This window comes from Staurois parvus, unplaced genomic scaffold (assembly GCF_062004578.1).
Source record: "Staurois parvus isolate SC_StPar_1 unplaced genomic scaffold, SC_StPar_1.0 ptg000422l, whole genome shotgun sequence".
NCBI lineage: Eukaryota > Metazoa > Chordata > Amphibia > Anura > Ranidae > Staurois > Staurois parvus.
This window is the reverse complement of record NW_028318218.1, coordinates 3,476,141-3,496,237: the sequence shown is the minus strand read 5'-3', so window position 1 is coordinate 3,496,237 and position 20,097 is coordinate 3,476,141. Positions and strand designations below refer to the sequence as shown.

Here is a 20,097-nt window from a genome sequence, read left to right as displayed (position 1 = left end):
ATATACCGTATGTGTGTGTGTGTGTGTGTGTTGCCAGTTAAAGAAGCATGGTGCTGAACAGCAAAAACAATGGCCCAGTCATGAAGGGGTAGAACCTTTCAGAGATCAAGTGGTTAAGTAGATTTTTACCTGTCATTTTTAACTGTTCTCACATGTGTTAAAATAAAGCTTTGATATCTGATCAGATATCAGAGTGTTTTTTTAACATGTAAGAACACTTAAAAACTAGAAAAGTTAAAATTTCTGGGGAAATTGTGTGAAGTGTTCTTGCCTCCACCAGTAGTCTACAACTGGAGTGGGCGGAGTAACTGGGTGGAGTGGCTTGTCACTCTGCTGCCTGCTCACACACCTGGGTTCCTATGGCAACTCACTCTACAGCAAGGGTAGAGAAGAGCGGTTAAAAACAAACTGCTCCAACTTGCTCACTTCACTGGCGGTTGCCATTTTCAAACGGTTATAGTTTAAAAATGATAAATCCTACACCGAAGAGCTTTATATTGTGAGAATCACAAGACCCAGACCTACATTTTGATGTATAGTATGTCTCTGAAATATTAAAAATGAAGGCACAGTCTCAGTTTAGAAATTGCCCTTCAAATTTGAGGTGACTAGAGTGGAGTTTCAATGAATGTCAATGGGCGGCGTGAGTTGCAAACAAATGGTCATATTGTGAAAACTATCAGGACTATGGCTTAGCCGTGGATATTTTTAGTGGCAGCAGGGATAGCTGAACGTTTTGAAAAAGATATAGGTGGGCTTGAAAATGAGGGAGTGATGGCAGTTTAGAAATCATGTCCTGATTTTTCAGCTCACACTCTAGCTTTTGTCAGCTCCCATTCTAGTTTTGAACATTCCGCCATTCATTCCTATGGGACCAATTTCACCACAAAAACGCCAATATTTCGTGAACCATTCGGCGAAACGTTCCACAAAGTAATAGCACACCAATCGGGAACAGTCCGCACGTTTCGGTATATTACTGTCTATGTAGTGTAAACACTGTGGGAGGAGTTAGGGTGGTAAATTTGGCTATAATAATACGAATATACAGTTGTGACCAAAATTATTCAACCCCCACTGAAATTGAGTGTTTTGGCCAGTTTGACATTGCTTTTGATCATTCAGTCATCTTGCTTACATTTACATTAAAGAGGCACTTGTAGGTCAGACAAATATAACATAACAGTTATAATGAAATAACCACAAATGTCTTTTCTGTGCTCACAGCATTATCAGTTTTATTCAACCCCCAAGTGACATTCAATCTTAGTACTTAGTACAGCATCCTTTTACAGTTATAACAGCTTTTAAACGTGAAGCATAGCTTGACACAAGTGTCTTGCAGCGATCTACGGGTATCTTCGCCCATTCTTCATGGGCAAAGGCCTCCAGTTCAGTCACATTCTTAGGCTTGCGCACTGCAACTGCTTTCTTTAAGTCCCACCAGAGGTTCTCAATCGGATTTAAGTCTGGTGACTGCGATGGCCACTCCAAAATGTTCCAGCCTTTCCTCTGCAACCATGCTCTAGTGGACTTGGAGGTATGCTTGGGATCATTGTCCTGTTGAAAGGTCCAACGTCTCCCAAGCCTCAGGTGTGTGACGGACTGCATCACGTTTCCATCCAATATCTCCTGGTACTGAAGAGAATTCATGGTACCTTGCACACGCTGAAGCTTCCCTGTACCTGCAGAAGCAAAACAGCCCCAAAGCATGATTGACCCTCCACCATGCTTCACAGTAGGCAAGGTGTTCTTTTCATCATAGGCCTTGTTCTTCCTCCTCCAAACATAGCGTTGATCCATGGGCCCAAACAGTTCTAATTTTGTTTCATCAGTCCACAGAACACTATCCCACAACTTTTGTGGTTTGTCCACATGGCTTTTGGCATACTGCAGTCGACTCTTCTTATTCTTTGGAGACAGCAAGGGGGTACGCCTGGGAGTTCTGGCACGGAGGCCTTCATTACGCAGTGTGCGTCTTATTGTCTGGGCTGAAACTTCTGTACCCACATCTGACAAATCTTTTCTCAGTTCCTCAGCAGTCACACGGGGACTTCTCTCCACTCTACGCTTCAGGTAGCGCACAGCAGTCGAAGTCAGCATCTTCTTTCTGCCACGACCAGGTAGCGTTTCAACAGTGCCCTTTGCCTTGAATTTGCGAATGATGCTTCCTAAGGTGTCTCTTGGTATGTTTAACATCTTTGCAATCTTCTTATAGCCATTGCCCTTCCTGTGAAGAGAAATCACCTCTTCTCTTGTCTTCCTGGACCATTCTCTTGCCTTCACCATGTTTGTAACCACACCAGTAAATGTCTAGAAGGAGCTGAGTATCACAGTCATTTTAAAGCTGCCTAATTGGTGCTTATTATGCTTGATTGCTGCTCGGTGACATCCACAGGTGTTTTCAATACCTGATGGAAAGCACCTGTATGAACCTCTGTTCTTCAGAGTGGTAGTCTTTAAGGGGTTGAATAATTGTGGCAATGAAGAAACCACATAAGAACCATTTACTACTGTATTACATAAACAATTGATGTCATTTTAGTTGCATTTGGGTAGTTACAACGTCCTTGTAGGATTTGATTCTGAATACAATTCCAAATGTACACTATAGTCCCTAAACCCCTTTACAGCATTGGGGGTTGAATAATTTTGGTCACAACTGTATATGTGAGATAACAGTAAGTGGTCTTGTGTGCTGTCAAAAAAAATAATAAATAAAAAAAATATATATATATATATACACAGTAGCTGTGTCTACTATAGTGATTTCCAGCTTCTAGAGGGATAGCACAGGTGTGGTGTAGGCATAGTTACATTCATCCAAGCTGGACCTGTAACTCTGTAAAAATATCCATACCTAGAATCCTTAAATACATAAACCCAATTACTAAAATCTAATTCTATATAAGGCATAACATTTTATTGTAAAAGTCAGTTTAAATCGATAGCTTTTATTAAAATAATACCCTTAACCCTGCCATAAAGGTTCTTGTTCAGGCTCTTCCTTTATAGGGAGATAACGTTTTGTCTCCCAAACAGCGCTCCTGCTGCAACACCCTGTAAGGCTAAGTTCACACTTATGCAGTTTACGTTTGATCCATTTCTGCAGTGTTTTGTGGTGTGTTTTGCATTTTTGCACATGCATTTTTTGCTGCATTTTGGGTTTTTCTTACTTGTTGCTAGGCAGATTAAAATGCAAAACGCATTAGAAATGCATCAAAAATGCACTGCATGCTTTTCTGCAGGATCTCCATTGAAGTCTATAGAACCAAAAACGGGAAAATTTTGCATTTAAAAAAGTCCCCGACCCTTTCCAAAAAATGCGTCAGGTGAAAACGTGGAGATGTGAACCTGTCCCATAGGAAATCATGTTAAATGGACTGCTGTGCATTTCCGCAAAATGCAGCAGAAAACGCAAAAGTGTGACTCAGACTTCTAACTGAGACTACAAGTGGCTGTTTCAACACAAATTATACAGGCACAGTCCACTGTTGTCTCCATCAGTAAATCCTTCCTGAGAAATGACATGCTGCCATAGCTTGAGTGCATATAGACAGGAAATGTCTGAAAAGAAGTTGCAGGAGATCAGTAGCACAAAGATGTGAAAAAAAAAAAAGTGAAAACAGGTATTAAACTTAAAGACAAGCAAGTATTCTTAAAACACAGTGCTTTAGAAAACTAATTGTGATTTAGAGTTTTCCTGTACTTCAGGAAACTAGGTGTATCACAAATACTGTATGCACTTTGCATAGTTACCTGTGCTTTCTTCAGGTCATTTTCTGTTAGGTCACCAGTAGTTACATCTTCAATTACTGATTCTACCCATTCATCGGGTCCGAAAAGGTCTTCATCTACTTGAACAAGCTCAACCCCATAGACCTGATTCAGCAGAATCTGTATAAAAATCCATAATAGAACCATCCTTCACTCTCAGCTCGGTCCTTCTGTTATGTCTTTTTTTGGAAAAGCATTTATTTTTCAACATTCTGCGTAGCGTGTCAAAGCGCCATATGTAATGTAAACACTAGCACGGCTTGTTTAATGTTGCAATGTAAATGACGGCAGCCCCCCCGGGCTAACATTCTTCCACTTTTGTTCGAAAATCTCAGTGGCCTCAAGGGAGACATTCTCAACAAAATCACAAAAACCTGTGTGGTTATTATCAGGCTGGTACGGAGATGGAAGCGATTAAAAGCCTTGCCCCAGGCAAGAAATGACTTGCACTCAACCCTCTATGTAAACAGTGACGCAACTTTGTTTTAAAGAAATGTATTCCTGAAATGCCTGGGATGAAGTGGGAATAATACAGGAGACGGAGATGATGGATTGCAACATATTTACATACAATGCTGTAGACTTAAAAGAATATCAGCTTTATAATCTTGCCCAGAGCATAGAGGGGCACTTGAGCTGGATGGAAGTGCTACATATAGAACTTAAAGAGGAACTTCACACATAAAAGAAAAAAAGTCAACAGCTATAAACACTGTAGCTATTAATTATTAAAAATGGGGTACTTATCAGCTCATGAAGTCCAGAGTCATCTTCCCACAGCTGATTTTTCTCACCGTTGTGGGTCTCTGGCACCACCATCTTTGAGAAAGTAAGGTGACAAAACCGATCAGGAAGTGGGGTCAAGACATACCTGGAAGTGCCCCAACTGGTCTTTCGTTGATTTCTATGTGAACATTTTAGCATGAAATAAATGTTTTGTGCTGTATGTGGCTGCACTATGGTTGGTGTTTATGCTTTTTCACATGGTCATTCTGCATTCTAATGAGGAGAACATCTTATTTGAAGATATTAAGCTGAAGTAAAGAAGAAGTTTAATATTACTGAGAGCAAACCCGGTGGCATGTGGGCATAGATTCTGGTAATGTACAGCATCTCACAAAAGTGAGCACACCCCTCACATTTTCCAGCACTGCTTTAACCCTCTTGGGCATGGAGTTCACCAGAACCTCACAGGTTGCCACTAGAGTCCTCTTCCACTCCTCCATGACGACATTACAGAGCTGATGGATGTTAGAGACCTTGCTCTCCTCCACCTTCCATTTGAGGATGTCCCACAGATGCTCAATAGGGTTTAGGTCTGGAGACATGCTTGGCCAGTCCATCACCTTTACCCTCAGCTTCTTTAGCAAGGCAGTGGTCGTCTTGTAGGTGTCTTTGGGATCGTTATCATGTTGGAATACTGCCCTGCGGCCCAGTCTCTGAAGGTTGGGGTTCATGCTTTGCTTCAGTATGTCACAGTACATGTTGGCATTCATGGTTCCTTCAATGAACTGTAGCTCCCCAGTGCCAACAGCACTCATGCAGCCCCAGACCATGACACTCCCACCACCATGCTTGACTGTAGGCAAGACACCCTTGTCTTTGTACTCCTCATCTGAACCAAATGAGTTTACCTTGGTCTCATCAGACCACAAGGCATGGTTCCAGTAATCCATGTCCTTAGTCTGCTTGTCTTCAGAAAACTGCGAGCTTTCTTTTGCATCATCTTTAGAAGAGTCTTCTTTCTGGGACGACAGCCATGCAGACCAATTTGATGCAGTGTGCAGTGTATGGTCTGAGCACTGACAGTCTTCCCCCCCATCCATTCAACCTCTGCAGCAATGCTGGCAGCACTCATACGTCTATTTCCCAAAGGCAACCTCTGGATATGAAGCTGAGCACATGCACTCAACTTCTTTGGTCGACCATGGCGAGGCCTGCTCCCAATACCTTTTAATGAGGGGTGGGGCACCCTCATGTTTATCTGCCCTTGTTTTTATCCATTTAAATGCATGTGCCTCCACTGTGAGGACTCTCTAGATTTATAGAGTTAGGACTACAGATACTCAGGGTGCCGTGACGTGTCTCTGTGGCTTACGAATGTATTTGCAAATGTGTGCTAACTAAACCCCTGTTTTTAAACGCATGTTTCTAGATAGGTTAATTTGGTCTTTGATAGTCGGCCAACTGGCTGGCAGATTGAACTGCCTTTTCTTATCCCCCTCTGTTGATAAGTTATACATATCCATGTTTCTTGCCGATAATAGCCGTTATTAGACTGGGGTAGGCTAGCAAGTTGAACTGGATATTTCTATTTTTTGAATCTTTCACATAGTGACGCCCTCCATGTTCACTGTTTAAAAAGCCAGTTATAGACCTGGGCAGGTGATCAGTTTTGTGTCTGTTCTGAGTGGAACCCGTCCTGTTAAACTGCTGTATGGTCTTGGCCACCGTGCTGCAGTTCAGTTATGGGGTCTAGGCAATCTTCTTATAGCCTAGGCCATCTTTATGTAGAGCAACAATTCTTTTTTTCAGATCCTCAGAGAGTACTTTGCCATGAGGTGCCATGCTGAACTTCCAGTAACCAGTATGAGAGAGTGAGAGCGATAACACCAAATTTAACACACCTGCTTCCCATTCACACCTGAGACCTTGTAACACTAACGAGTCACATGACACCAGGGAGGGAAAATGGCTAATTGGGCCCAATTTGGACATTTTCACTTAGGGGTGTACTCACTTTTGTTGCCAGCGGTTTAGACATTAATTGCTGTGTGCTGAGTTATTTTGAGGGCACAGCAAATTTACACTGATATATATGCTGTACAGTCACTACTTTACATTGTAGCAAAGTGTCATTTCTTCAGTGTTGTCACATGAAAAGATATAATAAAATATTTACAAAAATGTGAGGGGTGTACTCACTTCTGTGAGATACTGTATAGCAGAAGGTGGATTGATGCATGAGGATGGGAGTGCATGAGGTGATTTAACTGAACACGTTTGAGCAATTTTTTGCATAAGTCAGCACATTTATTTTATATATTTGAACATTTGTAAAACAGGATTATACTATATTGTATATTTTGTTTTTGATTGATATCTCGTGAGGATTGAAGCAATTAGGGGCACCCCTGGATCGAGGAAGGAAGAAAGAGATTTATAGATGGATGGTTGGATAAATGAACACTAAGAATGTACTAGTTTGGTAAGGGTTTTTTGGCATATGGATCTGGAGAGTGATTTGCACTGGGTGATGCACAATGGATAATAGCTTTTACAGTATATGTGATCATATTACTAAGAGATATTGATTGTGTGGTATATGTAGACATATTACACCATATAGCTATATTTTTGTTTTGACACAATACTATATTGGAGCCTTAAAGGAGAACACGTGAGAAAATAGAAGACACTACATACATTTGCCTTGGAACACATGAGCTTTAGTTGGCCCTTTATTGCTGTGTCATATAGCCTGGTGAGAGTTTAGGATTGCTATGAGGGTCTTGCGTGTTGTTGGGCACAAAAGCCTTGCTGGTGGATTGTAGATGCACTGGTCCTGTTGGTGTATAAAGAGATTCATGTAAGGATTAAAGGCACTGGCATATATGTTAAAGTAGATGGTAAGATGTTATTTTTACTACTTTATAAATGTGCCCCTTAGTGTATCTGAGGGCCTCAACTTGGGAACCATTTGCAGTGAAGTCCTTTTAGGATGCACTTGTGTATACCAGGCAGCTACCTGACTCTGAGCCTTGGGTCTTGGGGAATGTGGCAACAATTAGGACAAGGGCCTATATGTGGTGACACAAAACAGTGAGAACAAGGGCAAATCTTAAGACAGAAAGCACAGAGTGTTCCTTTCCAAAGGGAAGTAGAGCTTTAGCCCTTTTGATTTAAAGGGGTCAATATTTTTTCCTTTGGCAAAGGGAATGAACAAAAGCAGAAGAAAGAAGAGAGGTGCAATAGGTGGAAATGTTGGCCTAAGTGGCAGCAACAGCAAGAAAAGCAATTTTCATCTTTTTGGTTTTTTTTAAACCGTAATAAAATCAATGTCCATGTGGAGTTCTGCATGGAGTTTTCAAACAATTCTGCTGGATCCAGCTGTAGCCAGTTTCATGGGTTCTGGCACAATTAGTAGAGAAGAAACATTAGGGTGCATCAGTATTGCATCTTTTTTTTTAACAAACGTTAAAGTACAAGGGTTCTTCAAAACATATCTGCACTTTTTTAAACATATATAGATACAGTGATACCTCGGTTCAAGAATGCTTATGTTTGCGAACAGAAGAGTTCACAAAAATGTGCTTCGGTTGGTGAACTCCGCTTTGGTTGATGAACACGAGCCGCAGCCATCTTCCCTGCTCTGACACGTTGTCGTGACTTCCTGTACACTAGAACATGGTCACAGACAGACACTGAAAGTGTACTGTGAAGACACTTACAGTACTGAGAAGCTTTTTGGTGTGCTTTTTAGCACATACTGTACACTACTGAACTGTACATTCCTGTGCACACTTGCTGTAAAGCTTTTTGTGTGCTTTTTAGCACATATGGTACCGAACATCCATTATGGATGTTCGGTACCATATGAAGAAGAAAGTGCAGAGCAGCAATGAAGGTGACAAGAATGTGCAGAGCAAGCATGGTGGTAAAAAGAAAGTTCAGAGCAGTAATTATGATGACAAGAACATGCAGAGTGGTAATGAAGGTGAGCAGAACGTGCAGAGCGGTAATGAAGGTGAAAAGAATGTGCAGAGCAAGCTTGGTGGTAAAAAGAGTGCAGAGCAGTAATGAAGGTGACAAGAACGTGCAGAGTGGTAACAAAGGTAACAAAAATGTGCAGAGAGGAAATGAAGGTGACAAGAATGTGCAGAACAAGCATGATGGTAAAAAGAAAGTGCAGAGCGGTAATGAATGTGACAAGAGTGTGCAGAGTTGTAATGAAGGTGAGAAAAATGTGCAGAGCAAGCTTGGTGGTAAAAAAGAAAGTGCAGAGCAGTAATGAAGGTGATAAGAACATGCAGAGCAGTAATGAAGGTGACAAGAATGTGTAGAACAAACATGATGGTAAAAATAAAGTGCAGAGTGGTAATGAAGGTGACAAGAATGTGCAGAGCAGTAATGAAGGTGACAAGAACGTGCAGAGTAGTAATGAAGGTGACAAGAATGTGTAGAACAAGCATGATGGTAAAAATAAAGTGCAGAGTGGTAATGAAGGTGACAAGAATGTGAAGAGCAAGTATGGTGGTAAAAAGAAAGTGCAGAGCAGTAATGAAGGTGACACGAATGTGCAGAGCAAGCATGGTGGTAAAAAGAGTGCAGAGAGGTAATGAAGGTGACAAGAATGTGCAGAGCAAGCATGATGGTAAAAAGAAAGTGCAGAGCAGTAATGAAGGTGACAAGAATGTGTAGCTTGGTAATGAAGGTGACAAGAATGTGCAGAGCAGTAATGAAGGTGACAAGAATGTGCAGAACAAGCATGATAGTAAAAAGAAAGTGCAGAGCGGTAATGAAGGTGACAAGAATGTGCAGAGCAGTAATGAAGGTGACAAGAATGTGCAGAGCAAGCATGATGGTAATAAGAGAGTGCAGAGCAAGAATGGTAAGAATAAGGTCATGAAGAAAATAACCATTGAGTTGAAGGAGGAAACTGTAGAAAAGTATGACCATGGTAGTTGTGTGACTGGCCTTGGAGTACAAGATGGCGAAGACGGCAATCCCCACTATTTTGAAGAAAAAAGCTGCCATCAAAGGAGCTGATGTGGCAAAAGGAGTAACGATGTTAACCAAGCAGAGGACGCAAGTGCTGGAAAAGGTGGAAAAACTTTTGTTTTTGTGGTTGAATGAGAAACAGCTGACAGGTGATAGTGTTAGCGGAGCTATGATCTGTGAAAAAGACAGGAAATTGCACAGTGATTTACTGTAAAACAAATCCCTCTACAAGTGCAGCAAGTGAAGAATTTAAAGCCAGTAGAGGGTGGTTTGAAAAATTCAAAATATCCATTCTCCCTTTAGTCCACTTTAGTCCAGCATATGCCGCACTCTTTTAGCTGTGATTAAAGGGTAGAATTACAACTGGATAATTGAAATGTTCATTGTAGATGAAATATACAGGAATTTGCTTTTCACATGACTGAATAATTTAATTAAATGTTTACACAATTTATTGAATGAACAACTCCATTAGTAACATAGCCTTATGGGCTTTTTTTGTGAGTGTAGCTATTCTGAAGTTTTTTCTTGTTTTCTCCTTAGTTTCACCCTACCCTGTTCCTTTCAATAAAGATTTGTGGCTAATTCAAGACATAGGCCATGATAATACTGTATGTGTTGGAGGTTACAGTGAGTTAAGGCGAACGGGCAGAGATCTAAAACCAATGTACATCATATTGGTCATAATCAGCAGAGCACAAACTAAAATATCAGTTAACATATCAATAAATCCCAGGGTAGTCAACGTTCACTACATTTGAAACAATGGCCTCAGTGCACTCACATAGTATAATCAGGATACATAATCCAGATGTGTTTGAGGCACTCACAGGTTTTGAAGTAGGAGCTAGCGCAAATCGGCAATACAATAAATATAGTAATATGATAAAAGATCAAAAAGAAAATTACCGGTTTCAAATTGGTTGCTACTAACAGTAATATATGAAGCTGTTGTATTGTTTTGGTCTGAATTAAGCCGATGAACAATAGAATACTCAGGATTCTAAAATTAGCATCATATCTATAAACCAGTAGTATTAAAAAAAAGAAAGCAAGGGCATCAATTTCTACATTTGTTTTATTTCAAGTTAGGGGTAGGGAAGTAGGTATATTTAACACTGACTGGTCCCATGGAGTGGACACCCAAAGAAATCAACAGTATCCCAGAGCCTAGCAGTAAAATGTTCTAATCTTCTGATTGCCATAACCATTTTTGTAAGATCATTTTGAGACAGAGTCTTGGACATCCTCCAGTGATGGAGGGATCTGTCTCCTAGCTGCTATTAAGATGAGGGCAATACATTTTTTAGATCGTTTAGGTATATTTGGAAATGGAAAACACAGAAATTAGTGGATAGAGTCTAATGTGAGATATACACCCGGGACCTAGCGGAGTAATTCTGCAACCTTTATCCAAATCCGTGGATGAATGGACACCGCAAAGAAATTGATATTGCATACCAATGGAGCTTCCACATGTCCAACATTACCTAGGGATTGGTGGGTTAACAAAATGTAGAATTTCAAGGGTCCTATATTAAACATTTTAAAGCTGAAATCTGGACACTCCTCTGGTGTACTTCCTAGGACTTACGGTAATGCTCTTTAGCTATTAGTGGTGGCTATATGTCAGCAGGCACTTGTATGTGTCCTGATTGACTAAGCTTAATCAATCAGTCAAGATCTATCATATTTTTATACTGTTTTGTCCCATGAGGGACCAAGTACATGTGGTACTTTGTCCTATGTCCCCATGTAGTACTTTTGGCCCATGCTTGTCCTTTGTTCCCAATCTGACAACAGCTAGGAAGGAGACAGCTGCTTCATAACGGTACCTTGGCTCTTCTTTGAGCATTTTCTAGAGAAAAGCAATAGTCATGCAGAAGCTGACACATCCCCCATCCCTCCGTATTTCTCTTACCGCTGCTTGTTTAGTTTAAGAAAAGTGCCCAGAGCCAAGACAAACTGCTATTATAAAGCAACTGTCTTCTTCCTAGCTGTTGTTGGGGGGGAGTCTACTACTTTTAGGGGGCACCTAGAAGCATGGGACAAAGTACTACAGGTAATTTGTCCGTTAGTGAATAAAACAGTAAAAAATATAATATAATATAGAGATCTTCTTTCAGGACACATTCCTAATAAAGTGTGAAAGCTTATTAGTACGGCAGCTCTTTATTTCATATATACAAATACTCCACCTACCCTAATCCTTGCAGTGTTTTCTGACTAAAGATTTGCTCCCCATTTTGGTTTTGACAATTAGCTTTAGTTTTCCCCAGCAACAACCTTTGGTTTCCCACACTAAATATGCTTGTTCACTAACACTTGCTTTGCCCAGTTGCATATGACTCACAAGTACAAACTATTTTATGTACTGGTACTTATTTCATTCCCTCTGGCTCTCCTAGATGATAATGGGCTCACATGACCCTGAATTCAGGATAGAGAAAAAACCTGAAGTTGGAGCGAGTCTGGGGTAGGTGTTGGGAGTATTACAACCAAATTAGTTGTAGGCATCTAGACAGCAGTGAAAATTTACAACAGCAGACTTGCTGTTGAAGACTTTCAAGGAGGGAGGGGCCTAAAACAATAGCCAAGCTCATAAGTAACTTTGCCCAAAGATCATGCAGAGGCAGATTATGCTCTAAAAGGGCAAAGTCACATCTTTAGTGAATTTCCAACATAATATAACTAGAGCCAGTCACAGCTACTGTATTCTGTGAGGGCACCTGAACATTAACCTGACATTGTCTATAAAGAATCTTCTTACCATGAGTATCGTACAGGTGTTAGGATTACCCAAAAACCCACTTGGCAGGCATACACCAATAAATTAATTTTAACTGCAGACGAGCTTGATCCAAACATCCTCCAAACTTGGGTGGGTGGGCAACTCTCCTGAGGGCTGAAGGACTTCACGTCAGTGGTCAGTAATAGTTACATCAATGTAGCCTTGACAAGCATTCATCTACACCCCTTCAACCCATACCACCATAGCCAATAACAAGTGAGCTTCTTTAAGCCTAATTGAAATATTAGGAACATTCACTTCTGTGGACCATATTTCTCTCAGTCAATGATCTCTTTCACTAGGGGGTTAAGGGCCTTCTATTCTTGCCAGTTCCCTAGCAAGTTCAGAGATACATTGCAATTCAATAAAAAGTAATTATAGAAATGAAAAGCACTGCAAGCATTTAAAATACTTGATTTTTCTCAGATTTTATCTGAATGTTTAAGTAAGTGACAAGGTCTGTTTTGGGTGACAGATTTACCGTCCGTTAGCCATGTTTCATTCTGCGCAACATATTTTTTATCACTAAATAAATCCCCAGGAATGAAGTCTGATCTGAATTATATGTCTAAATAAGATATCTGCTGAGTTATTTTTGACTTTAGAGATGTCTGTAAAGTTGTAAAGTCTTACCGCTAAAATAAATATCCTTCACTCAAATGCTTCTTTCCTGTCATGCTTTGTCCCATCCTGATGTTTGCTTCGGTATCCTGAATGAACACATTGCAAGAACAGTCATAAACACTGTTTTTTCTCAAGAGGGCTCTATAGATAGCTGGCCTTCTATATCCAGGAAGCAGACCCATTTCCCTGTAAACACAAAGTCAACAGATACTGTATAGTTTTATCTCTTAAGCAAATACCCTTTTTACACGTGCTAATAGTCTGCTTGCTAGAGCTTGGTATTGCATGCTATTGCTGAGTCTGTGATCTACTATGACTCCCAGAACCTTTTCCATCCTTGATTCCTCCAGAGATTCTCCCCTTGGATAGTAACTTGAATTCATATTTTTAGCCCCCTAAAGAATTACTTTACATTTTCTTACATTAAACCTCATTTGCCATTGTACCCACCTCTCCAGTTGATTGAAGTCTTCCTGTAAAGTTGCTATATCCTGTTGTGAAGATATTATCCTGCTTAGCTTTGTATCATCAGCAAACACTGAGATTGAACTATTGATTCTAACCTCTATATCGTTTATGAACAAGTTCAATAGAATTGGTCCTAGAACAGAGCCCTGGGGTACCACATTTACAACACCAGACCATTCAGAAGATACACTATTTATCACCATCCTTTGGACACTCTGCTGTAACCAGTTTTCAACCCATGTACATACACCATTGTCAATGCCACCAGACACCAGTTTGTAAATTAAGCATCTGTGGGATGCTGTATCAAATCCAGGTACACCACATCCACAGGCTTTCCTCTAACTTGATTACAACTCACTTGTTCATACAATGTTAACAGGATGGTGTGGCAAGAACTATTTTTCATATATGCATGCTGATTACAACTAATGATACCTTTTTCATCAGAAAATTCTTGCGCAAGGTCCCTTATCATCCCCTCCAATAGTTTACATACTATTGATGTTAGCCTGACTGGTCTGTTGTTTCCAGGTATATATTTCAGCCCTTGTTTGAATATTGGTACCCTGTTAGTTTTTTGACAATCAGCTGGTCAGTCTTTGTCTTTAAAGATTAGGAATAATAATCTGGATATAACATGGCTAAGTTCTTTAAGGACTCTTGGATGTAAGCCATCTGGTCCTCAAGTGTTATTTGAACACTGGCTTCTGTTAGCCATAAGGGTACATTCCATGTTGTGTAGCTAACAATATAGTCTTGTTTATTATACCCCTCATTTTCTTTCTGTAAAAACTGAAAAGAATGTATATAACACATTTTCTTTCTCCCTGTCACTTGTAATAAGCTACAGCTGATTATCCTTTAAGGGGCCAATATGCTCTGACTTCACCTTTAGTATTCACATATTTAGAACATTTGGGTGAATTTTATTTACTCTCCAAATCTACAGTATGTGTTGCTTGTGGTCTACTTTAGCAGTCCTGATCGTGCTCTTTGTAGTGTTGGAATGCCAATGGTGACCCCTCGGCCTTATATCTTTTAAAGGCCATTTTTTCATAATTTTTTTTTATGCTATAATGTAGCCACCCAGGTTTAACCTTGGTTGTTTTTTATTTTTTGCCCATTGGAATGCACTGGCTAATGTAATTATTTAATATGTTCTTAAAGCACTCCTACTTTTCTTCAGTGTTCTTTGCTTCTAGAATTTTATTCCATTTATTATTGTGTATTATAGAGCGCAGCTTAGTAAAGTAGACTCCTTTAAAACATAATGTTCTTGTCCTACCCTTGTGGCTCCTTTTTCTATGATTTACAGTGATCTGCAATCAGATGTGTTGATTGCAAATAGTAGTTTTAGCATAGCATTATTTTTAGTTGGGGCTTCAACCACTTGACACATGAAATTGACTTGCAAGACTTTAAAAAAATGATGAGCCTTAGATGAGTGAGCAGTTCCATGTGCCCAGTCAATATCTGGATAATTGATGTCCCCCATGATAATAACATTTCTCTGCATCTCTGCCATTTCAAACTGTGGGAGAAGATCGTTCTCCTCTTCATCCTTCAGGTTAGAGGACCTATAGCATACACCCACTATTAGTTTCCCTGTTACTTTCTCCCCTTTGAATCTTCAGCCATAAGGATTTCTTCAGTGTCCTCTACACCTGCTCCCGCTCACTGATCACACAATACCTGACATCCTCTCCTTGTGCTCCCGCTCATTGATCAAATGGCCCTCAGTGTCCTCTGCTCCTTCTCACTGATCACTCGGCCCTCTATGTCTTCAGTACACACAATGCTCCAGTCACAATGCCTCCTAATACTCTTCAGTATTCACACTGCTCCAAGTACTCCTCAGTACTCACAGTAGGCCCTTAACATCTTTACTCACGCACCTTTCACTCCAGCAGATCCAGCAAGCTGACAATCCTGTTGGCATCCTTGCCCATTCACATGTCACTCCTGAACCTGGCAGCCCCACAGATTCCCCCACACCTTTCCAGTCACTCCAGTGGCTTCTTCAGATTCAGCTTTCATCCTCATCTTGCATAAGCAAAGGATGCTGAACAGAGAGGGACACAAACAGCCCAAAGTGACATCCACAGGCAGCCCGCCACCCTATTTTCATGAGTAGTTTCTCCCATCCACAGGAAAAATTGGGGTGTTTTTATAAAAACTGTCCATGAAAATTTTGACAGTGGGCAACCCTGGGGACCTCTCCACTCTGCAAGTCTTAAATGCTTGTTTTTACCTAGGGTACAAACACATTTACTTACCCTTGCTCCTACAGCCTCACCCTTCCATGTGGTCAGTCTCCTGTAACCTCTTTTCTTCAGTGCTCAGACCAGTGGTCACAGCTGTGACATCATCACATACAATGTAGGGCCATCATGCCTAAATTGTGAGGATGGCAAGGGCCCAGCAACTAGCTAGACCTTCAGTGAGAAGGGGAGAGTGCCATCTGCCAGTAGAGTGAGGAAATAGGTGAGTAAAAATGTTTTTTTTAGTGGTACCCTATGCAAAAATGAGCATTTAACCATTGCAGTGTGATGGAAACCCAACTGCAAAGGTAGTTTTTCATATTCCTGGAGTTCAACTTTAAGTAGACCATTTTACTTCAAGGTCCACTTTAAAAGTGTTTCTAAAGACAAACATTTGTTGTTTAGTTTTCAATATAATAGAGAAGGGTTAGGATCTCTGTGCAATTTTTTTTTGTTCTCTGTGTCACCGTCAGGATCATTCACTCCCTCTGTTGGTTCTGGTGACTTCTGTCACTAGGAATGAAAGTGAGGGAGAATCTATATTCTGAGTTTTCACCAGAACAGTAATCGAAGGGAAATCTTCCAGTGGAGACATTGTTGTAGTGATAATTAAAAGGGAATTTCCCTCTGAATATATTTGCTAACTTTTTTATATATTTCCGACGTTTCTACCCAATGGGACACAGATAGCAACAAAATGTACTGTGTATTAACCATTCTCTACTCCAGTTTTTCTCAAGATTTTTGCCTTCGAGGAACTCTGCAAAAAGTCTGAGATCTCAGGGAACTCCTGAAAAAAATGTTCAGATCTACTGCTCATGGAACATTGGATCTGATCAGTGAGCTGTAGATGAAGCACATGGCTGCAGGAGGTGATATCCAGTGTATGGCAGTGCTGAATGCAGAGAGGGGGAGCAGAGAATGGGAGCATATGGCTGGATGAGACTGAATGTAGCAGGAGGTGAGATCATAGTAGCTTTAAGTACATTTATGGCATAATAACAAAAAGCTCATTTCACATCCTGATATATTCAGTCTGATCCAGCTATGTGCTCCCACTTTCTGCAGTCTGCATCACTGCTGTCAAATACTGGATGTCACCTCCTGCCTCCTTTCTGCCTCTCATTCAGCACTCTGCATCTCTAAGAAGATCTCACCTCTCATACAGCCACATGCTCTGGCGGCTCTCTGCTTCCTCCCCTCCGCACTCTGCAATACCGCGGCTGTAACAGGATCTCACCTCCTGATCCAGCCATGTGCTCCAGTGGCTAGCGGCTCTCTGCCCTCCTCCCTCCACCACCCCTTGCATTCTATGTCTCACCTCCCAATGCAAGCCACAAGCTCCCGCTCTGTGCTAAGCGCTGTCACAGAAAGCCACTACCTCCTTTTTCTGTTCCCATTTTCTGCACTACTCTTGGCCCCTGCCCTCTGACTTTATAGGAGCCAGAACTATAGAGAAGGCATCAGGTATCAATACACGCTGACACTACTGACTGCCAGCACGCACTGCGAACAACACTGGAAAGAACATTAGGCGGTATAGATCAGCCATAATGTTGTTTCACAGCAGAACCCCTGGGGACTTCTTGCGGAAACCTAGGGTTCCATGGAATCCCAGTTGAGAAACACTGCTCTATTCTATGCAAATAATGATGGCTTCATATACACTTTAATGTTTTGGAACCCTTGATTCTGTATACAGTTTGTGATTATATATGCACATAGGATACGCATATTTGCCTATTAGAAAGAGTTCTGCTTTCAGTATTGTGTTTTGCTGCCCGTTCTCGCATTATTATTCTATGGGGTTAGGCAGGCCACAGATTATACAATTTTCTTTCCTTCTACCACGGGTGGAAGGAAAGAAAATCACTCCATTCCCCCATCAACACAGCCAGTGTTGATTGGGAAATCCCTCCCGCTGGTTATTAATCCTGGCCAGTAGAACACAATGTTCACTACTAGCGGCTATAGCAGTCAACAGTGATAGCACATAAAAATCCCACAGGCTGGTTGTACTGAAGTCAATCGATGGATCGAGTCTTGGTCAGTCCCTGCTGAACCAGCTGAGATTCAGTCCATCTAAGGATGGCTTTAGATACAGAAGGTTCCATTATCTTAGTACATAAAGTGACAATGTGTTTACTTTCATCATCCAGTCATGTGCCACGCCAAATTCTTTTTTTTTTTTTAACTTCACAAAGAAAGCTGACTCCTTGAGCCTAGGTTCACATGTGCCTGCATTCTGCGGGCTGGTTGTGGATGCAGGAATTGCAACTGTTCCTACACCCACAACCACCCACAGCCAAATCGCACTGCTCTTACAAGACATGCGGGTCTGCCATTCATTCTGATTGGCACTCTCATGCATCTCAGCCTGCAGTGTGTTTGCAGGTGCAGGAACTGCAGGGAAACCGCATAGTCAATACGGTTTCCCTGTGGCCGCATTTTTAAAAGATACTTGCACCTTTTATCTGTGGGAAAAGTGGGCACAGCAGCCCATTCAAATAAATGGAACAGTGATCTTCCCATAAGTTTAAAGTGGTTGTAAAGACTCAAGGTAGTTTACCTTCTGTGTGCAGCACCCCCTCAGCCCCCCTAATATTCACCTAAGCCCCCTCTCGATCCAGCGATGTGCACTGGAGTCTCGGCTATCCTGGGACTCCCTCTCCTCATTGGCTAAGACAGCCAGTGAGCCAATGAGAAGAGAGAGGGGGTGGGGCTGGGCCACGGAGCAGCGGATGCCCCCATAGCAAGCTGCTTGCTGTGGGGCCACCTGACAGGAGGGAGGGACCAGGAGAGCCTGCAGGGGAACCGAGAAGAGGAGGATCTAGGCTGCTCTGTGCAAAACTACTGCACACAGCAGGGAAGTATAGACATGTTGGTTATTTTTAGAAAAACAAAATTAGCCTTTTAGCATCGCTTTAAATATAGGCTATTTACCTATAATACCTCCCTTGTATAGACAAGCCCTGAGACTGCTGCTGGATGCCACTATCTTTGGTGTGATATCAACAGCCCTAACAGGGTCAAAGCTGTCACTCAAGTGACAATTTTTAATTTTTACCCCTTCACTCCTCGCGCAGCAGCTACATAGAAAGATTATGTGGGGAAGTGGGGAGAGGAGTGGAGGAGCTGGACCAGCACAGAAAATAATAAGATTCTCACGGAACATGAAAGCGTTATGACGTGCAAGGAGAGGCTGTGCTAGGTAACTGACTAGTCAGCTAGCAAGTTCAGAGGTACATTGCAAGTTGAATAAAAAATTGCTTATGGAAAGGAAAATGCTGCAAGTAAGCATTTCAATAAATCCAGTTTTCTGTACGTTATCCTGCAGATGTTGCAGTTGGGGACACGGTCTCTTTCATTTAGACTTTGTGCTGCTGTTCTGAATATACATATGAATTTGTATTGAGAAATGTTTTTATTTTTTAATAAAAACTGCACTCTACCCCAGATTTAAAGCTGCCCCTCACTGAAGGGACAGTATGGGGTCTATGTTTGTGTATTCACACAGCTCCAATCAAAATTGGGCGTATTCTGTATTATTGAACTATGTAGTATGATGGGAAGCGCCACCTAATGGCCAAAAATCTTTTTTTGTACCTGATTGATGTATCTAAAAACAAATACTGTATTATGGCCACCAGATGGAGATAACAATCATACCAGATACAACAGTTTATTTCAGGTACTTATATAGTGCCATCAATTAACGCAGCGCTTTACATATATATTGTACATTTACATCAGTCCCTAACCCTCAAGGGGCGTACAATCTAAGGTCTCTAACTCACATCTATACAAACACATACTGAAATAAAAAATTAAATTTCTTCATATATTTAGGACAAAATGTATTCTGCTACATGTACCTGGTAAAAATGCCAATAAGTGTATATTGATTGGTGTGAGTAAAAGTTGTAGTGTCTACAAACTGTGGTGTATACAGTGGAATATATATTTTTTTATACTAGTAATGTTGGTAATCAGAAACTTATAGTGAGACTGTGATAGTGCGGAAAGCAATCTGACACTAACTGACAATGGGTAGGAACTGACTGACACTGATTGCACAAGTGATAATACTATATACTGTCATCGTACTATGGACTGGGACTGACTGGGAAGGGGGTTAACATTTAGAGGTAATCAAAGGGTGAAGTGTGTGCCTAACAAGTATTAATGTGTGTAATGTGTGTTGCTTTTCGCTAAAAATCTTTTTGTTCCTTCTCTCTGCTTTCCAGGGAGAAGAAACAAAGAGATTGCTTCCTCTGTACAGAGCTCTGTATTGTTTATCAACACAGGGCTCTGGGCTGTGATTGGACACAGCCGATCAGCAGCTCCAGGCCATGAATCATTGGCTGGGACCTGCTGACAAAATCCTGCTGTGTCTAATCATAGCCAGAGTCAGCAGGTGGAGGGGGCAGGTATGTCACTGTGATAGTAGGA

At 41.2% G+C, this 20,097-nt stretch overlaps 1 protein-coding gene across 1 annotated transcript in view; it reads right to left on the bottom strand.

Moving 5' to 3' along the window:
• Nucleotides 1–3,958, bottom strand: part of LOC149454615 (stromelysin-1-like) — a 71,302-nt gene extending 67,344 nt beyond the window's left edge. Inside the window, exon 1 of the mRNA XM_089687267.1 lies at nt 3,760–3,958. Within this exon, the coding sequence (XP_089543393.1) occupies nt 3,760–3,924 (165 nt within the window). The 5' untranslated portion in view covers nt 3,925–3,958. The remainder of the gene's footprint in view (nt 1–3,759) is intronic.
• Nucleotides 3,959–20,097: the final 16,139 nt, after the last annotated feature.